General features: G+C 37.8%; 1 protein-coding gene across 1 annotated transcript; it reads left to right on the top strand.

Moving 5' to 3' along the window:
* Positions 1–3,618: 3,618 nt before the first annotated feature.
* LOC148724769 (uncharacterized) lies at positions 3,619–6,706 on the top strand. The gene has a single exon (XM_088731805.1). It carries the CDS (start codon positions 3,949–3,951, stop codon positions 5,824–5,826), a length of 1,878 nt encoding a protein of 625 aa, XP_088587931.1. The 5' UTR covers positions 3,619–3,948; the 3' UTR covers positions 5,827–6,706.
* The last annotated feature ends 7,226 nt before the right edge of the window (positions 6,707–13,932 follow it).

Here is a 13,932-nt window from a genome sequence, read left to right as displayed (position 1 = left end):
TCAATGCAAATTATACTTGCTCAAGAACAAGCAAGTTAATTGCGAGCGGGAAAAATGGTTCCATCTCGCCCGTTCAGTCAGCCATCAGAGCTAACATTTCGCTTCATATTACCCACGTGTTAGCTATATATCAACTAGTGTTATCACAAAATAAGGATATGACTGATCGGTAAATAAAGAATTGTTTAAATGTCACCGCTTCATTCTATTCTTGTAAAATCCCAAAAAAATATTGGAACACGTGCTGGATACATAATAACATTGTACTCTTAAAATTTGATTTACCTTGTGTCTCATTCGACCCTCCAACTGTTTGAGTTGATTTACAAATAGCTTATCCTTTTCAATATCAAAACATTATCATGCCAACAAAATACGCAACCGATCAGCGGTAAGAATGCCATCTTGATCCGACATCAAATTCTCTACACTTTTTTAAAGGAAATGTATATGATCGAGAAGAGAGGATTGCTAGTCAAATTTTGGAAGTGAAGGTTTAACGGCTGCAAAAACTATTTTATTTTGCCTACAAATCTATGTTCGCGTCAGGCTTTACAACCGAAAATCTTCCTCAATTTCTGGGTTGTTTACATTTCTTGCATTCCTATCGAACTTTCACTCATTTTAAAAAAGTTTCCATACACATTATTTTTGATTGTATAGAAAAAGAAAATAGTTTTTTGTTTTATACAGTTTAGTTATTTGTCTGTTTGTTTTTTTATATATATATATAAATTTAGCTATTTTAAATCTTAAAAAAACACACCGTTGAACTCAGCACGTGGCACGTGCTGAGTTTGATGCGTTGTTCGTGTGACTTCAGAAATCAAAAGCAAGAAATTGAAATCAAAGCCTGTAAAAGAAAGATGACGGCAAATAGCAAGAGTCACAAGGGTGAAGAACAAAATGTTAAGGTGGCTGAACACAGTTTTCGCGCGCGCTTTTGCTGATGCAATTCAGCGCGCGCGCAAGGATTGCAAAAAACTAACAGGCCTTCAATAGAACGGTCGTCTTATTTACTCAACACGCATCCGCACTATCTGTGCTATTTTTCTCTATAGTTGGCGCAGTGTATTGAGAGCTTTAATCTTTTATTACAAAGACATGTTAGAAAAGTTAACTGTGCAAAGAACCCAACAATTCTTAGCTTTTTCGTCGTTACCGAGAGAACCCGGTTAAATGCAGCGCATGCGTGGTAAGTCAAAAAATTGCGATTGAATGAACAACTGCTTTCTCGGAAATATGCCTATTTCTTGAGAACCACTCATTAGAATTTCACGAAATTTGGTACGAAAATACTTTAGGAAATAAGAAACTGGAGTATCGAAAAAATTGATTTTTAACAAAGGAAATTCTAGATAATCGAGTAAACCTTCAACAAGGGATAATTAAAGATCTCTATTAAATTGTTAGCAAAATGGTGTTAACTTGTGAGTATCGTTACAAGCTCGTTGCATACAAATTATAAAGAAAAGCTAATGACTAGATTTTCTACAAATGAACAAGGCCGATTTTAAAAGCTTGTTTATATTTATTCATGTTGCCATGACAATGGTGTCGCGAAAAGTTTGCACGGGCTCATGATAAATTTTTCCTGTTTCAGTATATTTAGTAGTTGATTAAGTAAGTTATTATTTCTTGTCGCCAACATTGATTTGTGGAATGTCAAAGGAAGTATTGACCGGCGTCGTGTAATCGAGCCTTCAAAAACAAAGATGTATTCAATCAAATAGTTGCTAGTAAAGCCGCATGCATAGATTAACATTATGATTGTCAAGCAAGCCGATGTAACAGGAAATTAGTGGCCACGAATCATTGAAGAATGTGTAAAACAAAACTGAAACTTTGTCAAGTTAGCTTAAATTATCATACCACTCCGGACTTAGCGTATCTGGGTGTGTATATCAGTAGCTTATAAAACATAGCATTTTTCTGACTCAAAAAAGATGGGATTGAGATAGGTCGTAGAACAGAACGTGCAATGTTGGATTGTGAAGAATAAAGTCAACTTAACCGAAAGTATACAGTACAAGGCTGCAGAACCAGCGTGTGTAGAGTTTCCTTCTAAAGTAAGTAAGAAATTCTGCTAAAAATGGCACATACGGCAGCGTAACTATCAAAAAAACAAAGTTTGGCATAAACTAATTTATGCACCCTGCGCCGCGTTTAACATTATCCCGGATGACTTATAATGGTAGATGCTTAAACATTCGAACATGTGATTTCGGGCCTCTTTTAGTTAAGCTTCGGTGCAGGCAAACATTTTCCCACCCTATTAACCCGCCCATTGTTTTTGAACATTCCCTTAGGTACGTCGAGTTTTCATTCGATGGGTGTTCGCCCTCACCTTTTCTGGGATTAGGCTTCTATTTCCGGTTTTACTGTAACTTGATTTGATGTTAAAAATAAACGGCCACTCAACTGAGTGGCCAAATTACGGCAAAGTAAAGGTTGTCCGTTTAATTCTCCCAGCACACCGAGCTCACCCCTAGATATGCACAGTGTAAAAACACTTGGTTATAGGCAAGCAAGCAAGAGGCATAAAAACAAAGTTTGTGTTGTTAACTTGCTTGCTGCCAGTTTTGGTGACCGAGAGATCAAGGGTTTTAGAGAAAATGGTGAAAGAAACACAGGTGTCAAAAACTGTGTTCAGCCACCTTAACTTGATCCGTCGATAGAAAAAAGATGACAGAGAATCCCAGTTTAATTATTTAGACCACTGAAAGAACAACTCGTCAGCAGATTTAAGAGAGTCTCAGTGGGGTGATGGTTTTTATGGCCAGCGGTTAGAAATTCGGGCATAGTACGGCTAAAGGATGATAATTTTCAGTTGCGATAAACAAACACATGTTTATGGCTAATTTTTTCTTTGCTTAGCGGCTAATGCAAAAGTTTCCAAGTTTAGTATCCTGATCGTTTATTGAATGAAACCAAAATCAAGAAATCGTGTCTGCAAAACAAAGATTTATGAAAATAGCCCGTGTCATAACAATGTTTGAACCTGATCTTAAAACTACGGTAGCCCATAGAGGACATACCACAATTTTTTTGTCGTGCGATAAAATCAAAATATCGCGCGATAATTAAGAATTTATCGCGCGACATTTCACACTCAGCGTGTGCGTGATATCAGTCACGCAGTCGACACAGTAAGATGGCGTTGTTAAAGTACTCTTTAAAAGGATTTTTACTTTTTGGAATAATACATTTATCCAGCGCTGTATTACCACCCTACGTTGGCGATGGCTTGCCTAATACTCTCCAGAGGATCGATATCATTCATCACTACTTTTCTCTTGATCTGGGTTACTCAGAGATCCACGGCTTTCTTCTGTGTTTTCATGGAATTGAAATAGGCTTGCGCCAGCTGTAACGAGTGCTTATGCGTCAGGGTCTATTTTTTTTTAATATAGATTAGTGAGTAGCCTTTCTGCAAATATTAGTTTTGAGCTAAAACCGTGTCCCCAAAAATATTTTTCTCACCTTGCCTTATACGTTTTAAATTTTTTACAACTTCACGAAACGCGTCGGAGAATAAAGAAGTTTTACAACTAATATAAAGTACTGCGATAATTTCCATTTATCGCGCGATAAGAAAAGATATCATATTGTATTTAAGGTGGTCTTCCACTCAAAAATTTGTATTTTTTGTCGAAAGACTTTCATTTTGAAAATGGTGCTTTTTGGTATCTTTAACCATTACTCTTTCATTCTACAGCTTCCTTTTTTCCATATTCAGGAGGTTAAGTCAAAAATTTTGCTAAATTCCTTAGGGAGTATGAATTTTCACCTTAGCAACGACCATAGCAACGGTTTGTTTATGAAAACAAAACGCAGTTGCAGTCAAAAGGAAACGACGGAATTTCTCCTGGGACCCCTCCCTGGTTATTCCCGTTGTTTATTGACATTTCAATCAGGCATACATGCAGTGAGTTACGAGCACCCAAAATGGCGGATGATATGTGGCGACACTATTTCCCAACTTATCATCCACCATTTTGGTCGTATTCGTTCACTCTATTCCTATCGCGATTTTGCTTGATAATTTATTTATCAATGCCACCAAAGGCTCGTTCTGGTCACACAAAAAAGCGTAAATATCGTGGAAACCAGTACTCTACTGAATCGAAGCGTTCGAAGAAGGAAAAAACGAGTGTCAGCACCAAAGGTCTTGGGAAAGAATGTTCAGCTTCTGCCCGCAAGATTCCAGCAGGTCTGACCACCGCATCTTCTGAGGGTATCAAGGAGTGTAAGGAGTCAATCATAAGTGGATTTCGGTTTGTAGATATGAGAATTTTGTCTTCTGTGATGGAATGTATGCCATGCAAAGAATGCTTTGTTTGTGATTTAATTTTACAAGAGCAAGCTATGAAACGCAAAGGTTGTGCCTCGAATCTTCGTTTGCTTTGCTGCTCGTGTGGTTGGTCTATGGAATTCTTTACTTCAGCTCAAATAGGCCGTTTCTTTGAAGTAAACAGAAGATTTGTGTATGCTTCAAGATCTGTTGGTTGTGGACGTGCGGCAGGTAAGAGGTTTTGTGGACTTATGAACATGCCGCCACCTCCTAGACCTACACCATATGCTCGCCATAATAAAGAAATACTCCGAGCAGTAAAGAAGATCTCACTGGAGACAATGCGTGATACTGCAAGAGAGATTCACGATATCAAGCCAGGTTCAGATGAGGGCATAGCAAGATGTGGAGTGTCTGTTGATGGAACATGGCAGAGAAGAGGCTTTTCTTCTTTAAATGGCTGTGTGAGTGCTATTAGCATGGATACAGGGAAAGTGGTAGATGTTGAGCCCCTAAGCAAAGTTTGTATCAAGTGCAGGGAGCATGAAAATGATCCTGACACCCCAGAAACTACTGCATGGAGAGCAGACCACAGAGCCTCTTGCAAGGCAAACTTTAAGGGTTCAGCACCAGCTATGGAACCAGAAGGCGCCCTTCGAATGTTTCAAAGGTCAGTAGATCTGCATAAGCTGCAGTATGATGAATATTATGGCGATGGTGACAGCAAAAGTTACTCATTAGTCAAAGATGTATACCAAGTCTATGATATTGAAGTTCAAAAGAAGGAATGTGTTGGCCATGTTCAAAAACGACTGGGAACAGCTTTACGAAAGTTAAAGAAGGAAAAGAAAGGGATGGGTGGGAAAGGCAGGCTGACAGATGCCATGATTGACAGACTGCAAAATTACTATGGAATTGCCATTCGAAGCAACTCAGGTGATCTTGCTGCCATGAAGAAGGCAATTTATGCCAGCTTGTTTCACTGTGCTTCTTCTGCAGACAGTAATTACCATGGGCATTGCCCTGAGGGTCCTGAAAGCTGGTGTGGTTTTCAGCGGGACAAGGTCAATAGGACAAACACTTTCAAACATGGAACTGGCCTACCTTTAGATGTCAGAGAGGAAATCAAACCCATTTATAAAAGGTTGAGTGAGGACAGCCTTCTCAGCAAATGTCTTGATGGCAAGACTCAAAACCAGAATGAGTCACTCAATGGTATGGTTTGGGAGCGTGTGCCAAAGGGGGTGTTTGTTGGTTCTGAAGTACTGCAGCTGGGGGTTTATGATGCTGTCGCTCACTTTAATATTGGTTCAAGAGCAGCTATTAAAGTGTTTGAGAGTCTTGGAATTCCCCCAGGTGAATTCTGTATAAATGAATGCCAGCAGTTGGACAAGATTCGTGTTTTGAAAGCTGAATACAAGTTCCAAGAGAAGAACAAGACAAGGAGGAGGCTACTCAGGGGAAAAAGAAAGAAAAAAAATGACAAATCCCAGGAAAAGGAGGGTGACATATATGCACCTGGTGCATTTTAATGAGAACATCAAAGAGCTTAGCTTAAACTTTCCAAAAGGCACCAGTTGCTTTAGTGATTATTTTGATTGATCAACTTAAATCTTTAAACTTGATTTTCTCAGTTTTGCAATTTTGAGAGAGTGCCCGTCATGGCAAAAAGGATTTCTTGAAAAGTATTAAACCAAAAGGGATGAAATTTTCAGGGAGGTTTGCTTGAGTATAGTTCTGTGTTGTGAACCTAAAATTATTAGTGATTTTTAGTTACATGGTTGTTGGCAGATGTATCCATGGTGATAATACAAACAAAAATGTTGTAATCAAGGAACAGTTGCAATTTTATAATAGCTTGGCATAAAAAATATGGGTTTTCTGAGGTTCATGACATAAAGCCATCTTTGTACTTAGTTTTGATACCAATTTCAGGTGAATAGGACCGCTAGTTCTTGAGATATCCTTTTTACAAGAACACCATTATTTTCACAGTTGGGGGCCCAAAACTTGGTTACCATGGCAACGACATGTCTATCAAAATTCTTAAAAGTATCAGTTTGAGGTGATCTCTCCAATGGTACTTAAATAACTTAGGTAAAGCATAAACTGAATTTTTTTAAAATTTGAGTGGAAGACCACCTTAAGGCGAGTAACGCATTTTGTAATGATGGCTGTAGCATTTTGTAATAATCTTCAGTTTACGCAATTTGTAACAACATCCTATAGCAAATTGTAATATGTTGCTATTGCAAAAAAAAAATATTATTACACAGATTGGGTATTTTCGGTTTCCCTCCTCTGAATAGTGACTTGTCAAGCATAAAGCATTGAAGGAATAAGGCAAAACACGTTTGCAATAATGGTAACAAAAATGTATACAGCAGTAAATGGCACTTAGAAAAGCGTACTGGCTGTGTACACATTTTAAATAATCACATTTTTGCGCGCCGTATCTTCCACAAAACATAAATGTAAATGAACTTCCATGAAAATACTTGTTTTCCTTTGGAATCTAATGGAGTCAATGTCATTAAGAACATAACACTGCCGCGTGTTTTTCGCAAACAATCGTAATGAAGAATATTAGATCTCACCTCAAAAAAGGCTCAGAATCAGATTTTTTGCATTGGTGAAGGGTGATTCTCGCTGAATTCACTTGAAGGGTCAATGGCAGCTTTGACAAACGTTTAAAAGTCTCGCTTTTGTTGGATGTTACAAAAACCAGGAACGGGGAATGGAGAATGGAGAACGAGGAATGGGGAGCGGGAATGGGGAGCGGGAATGGGGAGCGGGAATGGGGAATAAAGAACGGGGAACGAGGAACAAGGAACGAGGAACGATGAACGAAAAACTACGAACGGGGAACGACAAATGAGGAACAAGAAACGAGGAACAAGGATCGAGGAACAAGGAACGAGGAACGAGGAACGGGGAAAGACAAACGGGGAACAAAGAAAGAGGAACGAGGAACGGGGAGCGAGAGACAGGGAATCGGGGAGTCTGGTGCTCAGACTCTTTTTCTTGTCATTTGCAATTTTTAAGTGTTATACGGATTACCGCTATGCTTTCGAACCTCAGATTCTCGTTCCAGATTTCCTTTTCCCCGTTCCTGATTTTCGTAAAATGTACGAATGTAAAATCTCTTTCATAACGGTTGGGTTATCAACGCATCTTTGGTCTGCACAGTCAGCTACTGCTGCTGTTCGGGATGAGTAAACTTGATCTGCTCTAGCCTGTGAATGGACCGATCATTTCGAAACTTCAACAACCATTATCGGCTCCCTCGAGCAACCCATGGGCATTTAACTGTCGTCTGTATCTAGAAAGAAGAGAATTTGAACCTCGCTTGGGTAGGATGGGGAATTTGAACCGATGTGTCGAGCGGAATCCGTGTTTTCAAAATTTTTGAAGTGGAAGTTTCAAGTTAAAAAGTCTGCTTTCGTGAGCGAATGGCTAGGAAGAATTTTTTCACATCTTAGGATGATGCCTTTAAGCGAAAAAACCCAGCAGTGGCACTAAAAACTAATTCCTGACTTTGTTAATTCTATAACATACGTTGATCATTCAAAGAATCCTTGAACAGAAAGTTATGCTTATCAATGAACAGAATCATCAGAAAAAATCCTGGTAATTTCTACGAAAGGAAAGTTTGCACCGTGAGAAAATTGCCTTTTTCTATGTTTTATGAAACTCCGCCCCGTAGAATCTTTCTTAAATCTTTGTGCATTATCACTATTATTTGAGCAACAAGCTAAAAAATGAGTCTGAATACTCCTTTGGAAATGTTGCCATGGAAACCAATGGTGACGAAATGACATTTTGGATAATCAATGATTGTATAATTCAACCTCGTAAAAGTGTTCAGTCTTTTTGTTCTATTCTTTTATATTTAGAAACCATCAAAAAAGATGGAACTGGTACTAGCCACCTTAAGTTATTAGCATCTGATTGGTTGAGAGATTGGCGTGTGTTTTCATGACCAATCACAAAGCGAAGTAAGGAAGAAACAGAGCCAGCTAGGATTACATTCGACACTCAATTGAACATAACTCTATCCGTAACACTAGCAAAACAGAGTAATGAGCTTCAAGATAGATTCGGATAGCAAATTTCATGAGTTACAGTCGTTATTTTTCGCCAGGGGGGAGAGGGGGGGTTGGAGGATTTTCATGGTTTTTCCATAAACTTCAGTTGATTCTCTACTATGGCGTTGAATAATTTTTATGACTCTTCTCTCATAGGCAGTTAATTTGCAGTCAATTTTCTATAGTCCCCCCCCCCCAGACAATGATTTTTAACGCAGACAGAATTACCCACACTCTTAAATGTGTTCGAGACTGACTACGAACTTCAATACAGTGAATGCTACACTGGTACTATTCGTCAATATGTTACAATAGAAGGAGATCAGTACTGTATCTCCTTAGATAGAGCCTTTCAATCACTTATATCCGAAAATTTCAACGATTTTGTCATGACAATAGGATGTACTGCAGTTGCTCTATATTGTAAAAATAATGTGGGCTTGAAAATATTCGATTCTCATGCAAGGGATATTTATGGTAGAAGCTCTCCTCAAGGTACATGTGTGCTGCTTGAAGTATCATCACAGAAGAGCTTAGTACAATATTTTCAGAGTATACATAACAATGATATATTTGAGTTGAAAAGAGTTAACATTAATCAAGTTCAAAATAGCACCCTTTTTTAATGTCATGGCTGTGAAATAGACTTATTCAAGACCGGAAATGACGAAATTACGTGATGACAGTAACAATGGGAATATGGCAGTCCCCTAAAGATAGCTCCAGATGTGCGATGTTGAAAGCCCGAGTTCACGCAGCTATGCGTCTAGTTCTTTCTATATGCGATGTAAAGGAGCCATTTATTTTTCCAAATTATTTTATTGCGCCAAGAGCTTTTAAACTCTTCTAATATTTGTCAGACAGAATAAATATGTAAATTCATTCAGGAAAAGTGAAAATAACAGGCGAAAGCCACAGATCCGTAAGAGAACGACACCTCAGCTTTTAAAACAAACACATGCCGCGTTCAGTTTCCTGGTCGTTTGATAAGTGAAACCAGAAGTTGGAAACTGAAAGAAATACTTAACTTGTCAATTTTAACTACAAATAGATAAGCACTCTCGTCTAAGCGTGAGGTGAAGAAGGCTGGATATTCACTGAGTTCCTTTTCTTAGCGTTTGTAATGATTATGATCGATATTGTGCTCCTAAAATTTGACTTGCCTTATGTCTTATTTAACCATCCACCCGACAAAGTTGATTCACAAATGGCTTCTCGTTTTCAGCATCAAAACATTATCATGCGAACAGGTGCTGAGAATACACAAACTGATCAGCTTAAGGATGCCATCTTGACCCAACATCAAATTCTCTACGCTGAAGAAAAATTTGGTACCAAGGGGGAAAAATTGCGAATCAGATCTTGGAGATGAAGGTTTAAGGGTTCAAGAGTTAAAAGTTTAAAGTTTAAGATCTATGTCAAACTTTCCAACAGAAAGTCTTCCTCAATATCTGAGATTGTTTGGATCTCTTGTATTCCTAGTCTATCACTGATTAAAACAAGTTTCCGTAAAAATTTTTTTGATTGTTTAAAAATAGAAAATAATTTTCATTTTTAATTTTAGTTTGTTTTTCTTTTTCAGCTGCTTTCCATATAAACAGTCCGATAAAGTTCGATGCGTTCAGTTCGCGTGACTTCAGAAATCAAAAGCAAGAAATTGAAATAAAAATCTGCAAAAGAAAGATGAAGGCAAATAACAAGAGTCACGCGGGTGAGGAACAAAATGTTAACTTGATCGATTAAAAAAAATGACAGAGAATCTCAGTTAAATTATTTAGACCGCTGAAAGAACAAATCATCAGCAGGTCTTAGAGCGTCTCAGTGGGGTGATGATGTTTATGGCCAGCGGTTGGAATTTCGGGCATATTACCGCTAACGGTTAATTACTTTCGGTTGTGATAGACAAAATAATTTTTATGGCTTGTTTTTTTTCTACGCTCAACGGTTAATCTTTTTTGTCGTTTTACGGCTAACGGTTAAACCCATCGAGAACCTCGTTTCAAAGATTGCTTTCCCCTTTAAATCCTCTACCCCCGAATATAACCAAGTTTTTGTCAGAATAAAGAAAAAAAAAAGAATTATATATTAACACAAAATCAAGAACACAGATTACGAGAATAACGAAAAGTATAAAATAGGGGAGTAACTGATGATACTTGAAGCAGCACACATGTACCTTGAGGAGGGCTTCTACCATAAATGTCAGCCCACGCACTTTGTAACAACACCCTAAGCAAATTGTACGATGTTGCTCCTGCAAAAAAGATCATTATTACACAGTGTAGGTATTTTCGGTCTTTCTCTTCCAAAAAAAAGGTTTATCAAATACTTTTATGGTCCTTGTCTCGTTGGCAGTTATTGGTCAGTCAATTTTTTATAGTCCCCTCCTTATTCATACTCTGATGGCGACAGCTGAGCCCCAGTTTTCCCCGCTAAAACTCATGTGACCCTCCAAAGTCCTCCACCCTCCTGCCCCTGCCCCCCCCCCCTTGTTAAAAATAATGACGTGTCTTTTAGATGGCAGAAGGATAAATAAAAAATTTTAAATTGGTTCATATTAACACTGATTGACCTCCACTGATTCCTTTTACATATGTTTCATCTGCAAGCGATTGAGATAAAATGTATCAAAAGTATCTCGGATTTAGAACTTCGCTTTTCGATTCATTGAGTTGACCGTTAGATTTCTTTCACAGGACACTTATTTTTTAAACCACCACATAGGCTTATTTTGGGCAGACAGTGAAACCTACAGATAGAATGATTTTGTTAAACTTAATGAAGGATGAAAAATTTATATTTTCTTACATGGGAAGCAACAGAGTCATTATTTTTCCGAATTACTTCAGTTACGCCGGGAGCTGTTATTTTCTCCATATATTTTCGGACAAAATGAAAACGTTAATTCATTCGGGAAAAGTGAAAATAATGAGCGGAAGCCATTGAACTGTAAAAGAAAGACAGCTCACCTTTTAAAACAAACACGCGCGCGTTTTTTATCGTGGTCGTTTGGTTAGTGCCAGAAGTTGGAAACTGAAAGAAAAACTTATCCCGTCAGTCTTGAATGTAAACATGCGTTCTTGTCCAAGCGCGAGGTGGATATTCGGCGAGTTTCTTTTTCTAGGCGTTTGTAATGATCGAGACTAAGAGGTAATCCATAAAGAACGCCAAAGAGGTTACCACCTAGCCCTTCGTGGCTCAATTCAGTGTAGAAGAGAGTTAATTCAGTGCAGAAGAGGGCTAATTCAGTGTAAAGATAGAAACAAACCAGACATTCTGGTTGGTCAGAATGATTTGGCAATGTCAAGGTCAATGTCAAAGTCAATGTCAAGGTCAGTGTCACTTGCAGGGTTTGAATAAATTATTTTTGCACCTGAAGCGCGCGCTTTTCTTCGGCGTAGTTATAAGAAGCTACCTCGTATTTTTCATGTATATTATTAATAAATAATCACATGATTTTCTCGTGCAATTTAGAATAAATAAGCACTTGTAAATTTTTTCAAAGACCACAGATTGCACTTGCCCTACGGGCTCATGCAATTTTGTTAGTCTCTGAAAAAATTTACTCGTGCTTAGTTATTCCAAATTGCACTCGAAATCATGTGATTACCTGTAAAAGTTGCACTCCACTCAGTTCAATTACCATTGTTGATTAACAAATGGTAAACAACACAGCGCACGCTATTGAGTTATGATGAGCGCGGGAGGTTGCTAAGCACAAAAGAAGCGTCAGAGTCGCGCGAGGCGATAGCCGAGAGCGAATCAGCAAACCTCCCAAGTGCATCCATAACTCAACAGTGTACGCTGTGGTGTTTACTATTTGTTTTATAACATAACATTGATACATTGCAACAAAAGAGTTCCCGTTTATTTAACAAATCTTAAATGATCAGAAAAAACAAGCTCGCGGAAAAATAGTCTTAGCATTTGCTTACGTCAGCAGCATACTCCCATGGGCTGATAATAGATGCTGAATTAACCAATCAGAGCGCGCGCTCTGCCTTAGTTATGCTATAAAATTTGATTTGCCTTATTTAACCCCACATGTCAGAGTTGATTTACAAATTGCTTCTCCGGTTCAATATTAAAAGCATTATCATGCAAACAGGTGATGAGAATACGCAAAGTGATCAGCAGTAAGGATGTTATCTTGATCCAACATCAAATTCTCTTCACTTTTTTTAAAGGAATTGTATGTGACCCAGAAGGGAGAATGGCTAATCCGATTTTGGAGGTGAAGGTTTAAGGGTAGCAAAAACCAGTTTATTTTGTTTGTGTTCGCGTCAAACTTTATAACGGAAAATTTTCCTCAATTTCTGAGATTGTTTGGATCTCTTGTATTCCTATCACTGATTAGATCAAGTTTCCATATAAATTATTTTAGAGTGTTTAAAAAAGGAAAATCATTTTTTTCTATTTTAATGCTTATTAGCTGCTTACCTTTCAAACAAACCGTTGAACTCGGCACGTGACACGTGCAGAGTTTGATGCGTTGTTCGTGTGACTCCAGAAACCAAAAGCAAGAAATTGAAGTAAAAACCTGTAAAGAAAGATGAATGCAAATAGCCAGAGTCACGCGGATGAAGAGCAAAATGATAACTTGATCGATTAAAAAAAAAATGACAGAGAATCTCAGTTTAATTATTTAGACCACTGAAACAACAAATCGTCAGCAGGTCTAGGCGGGTCTCAGTGGGGTGATGGTGTTTATGGCCAGCGGTTGGAATCTCGGGCATATTACGGCAACGGTTAATTATTTTCGGTTGCGATGAACAAGATAATTTTTATGGCTAGTTTTTTCTGCGCTTAACGGTTAATCGTTTTTGTTGTTTTACAACTAACGGTTAAACCCATCGAGAACCTCGTTTCAAAGATTGCTTTCACGTTTAAATCCTCTATCACCAAATATAACCAAGTTTTTGTCTGAATTAAGAAAAAAAGGAGCGTGGATGAATAATTTTTTAAGCTACTTACCAAACAAAAAACGTAGAAGTTTCCAAGTTTAGTATCCTGATCGTTTTATGAACGAAACCAAAATAAAAAAACCGTGCCTGTAAAACAAATATTTATGAAAATAACCAGTGCCATAACAATGTTTGAACTTGATCTTAAAACAAATATTAACCCTTGAATTCTCATGAGTGATCAGGATAGAATTTCTCCTACGAATATCACCACAAAATCAAGCACACAAGTTATGACAATAAAGAAAAGTATCAAATAGGGGAGTATCAGTTGACCTAGTTCCAAATTCTCCTAACTGACTTCATAAGAATTATATGGCAGACAGTAGGGAGAATTATCACTGAAATAATGGGACTGAAAGAAAATATGCTAAGGATGAAAATATCGAATCTTTGTCCGCTTGTGAGATTGTTTGAAATTCGGAATCCTCTTTCATAATTTTTTTCACGGGGTCTCGATCTGAAATATCTGATTTTCAGTTTTCAGAGACGAGAGAAGAACATTACTCAAGTTTATTTATCAACTTACCTCACAAAATATATAAATCGTGTCTTTTTCGGTGTTAATTCTGAACTTAAAAAAACT

This window comes from Stylophora pistillata, chromosome 8 (genome assembly GCF_964205215.1).
Source record: "Stylophora pistillata chromosome 8, jaStyPist1.2, whole genome shotgun sequence".
In the NCBI taxonomy this organism is placed as follows: domain Eukaryota; kingdom Metazoa; phylum Cnidaria; class Anthozoa; order Scleractinia; family Pocilloporidae; genus Stylophora; species Stylophora pistillata.
This window is presented reverse-complemented; position numbering and strand designations above follow the sequence as displayed.

Coding starts and splice junctions, on each gene's coding strand:
- LOC148724769 (XM_088731805.1), top strand. CDS start 3,949: ATGGCGGATGATATGTGGCGACACTATTTCCCAACTTATCATCCACCA.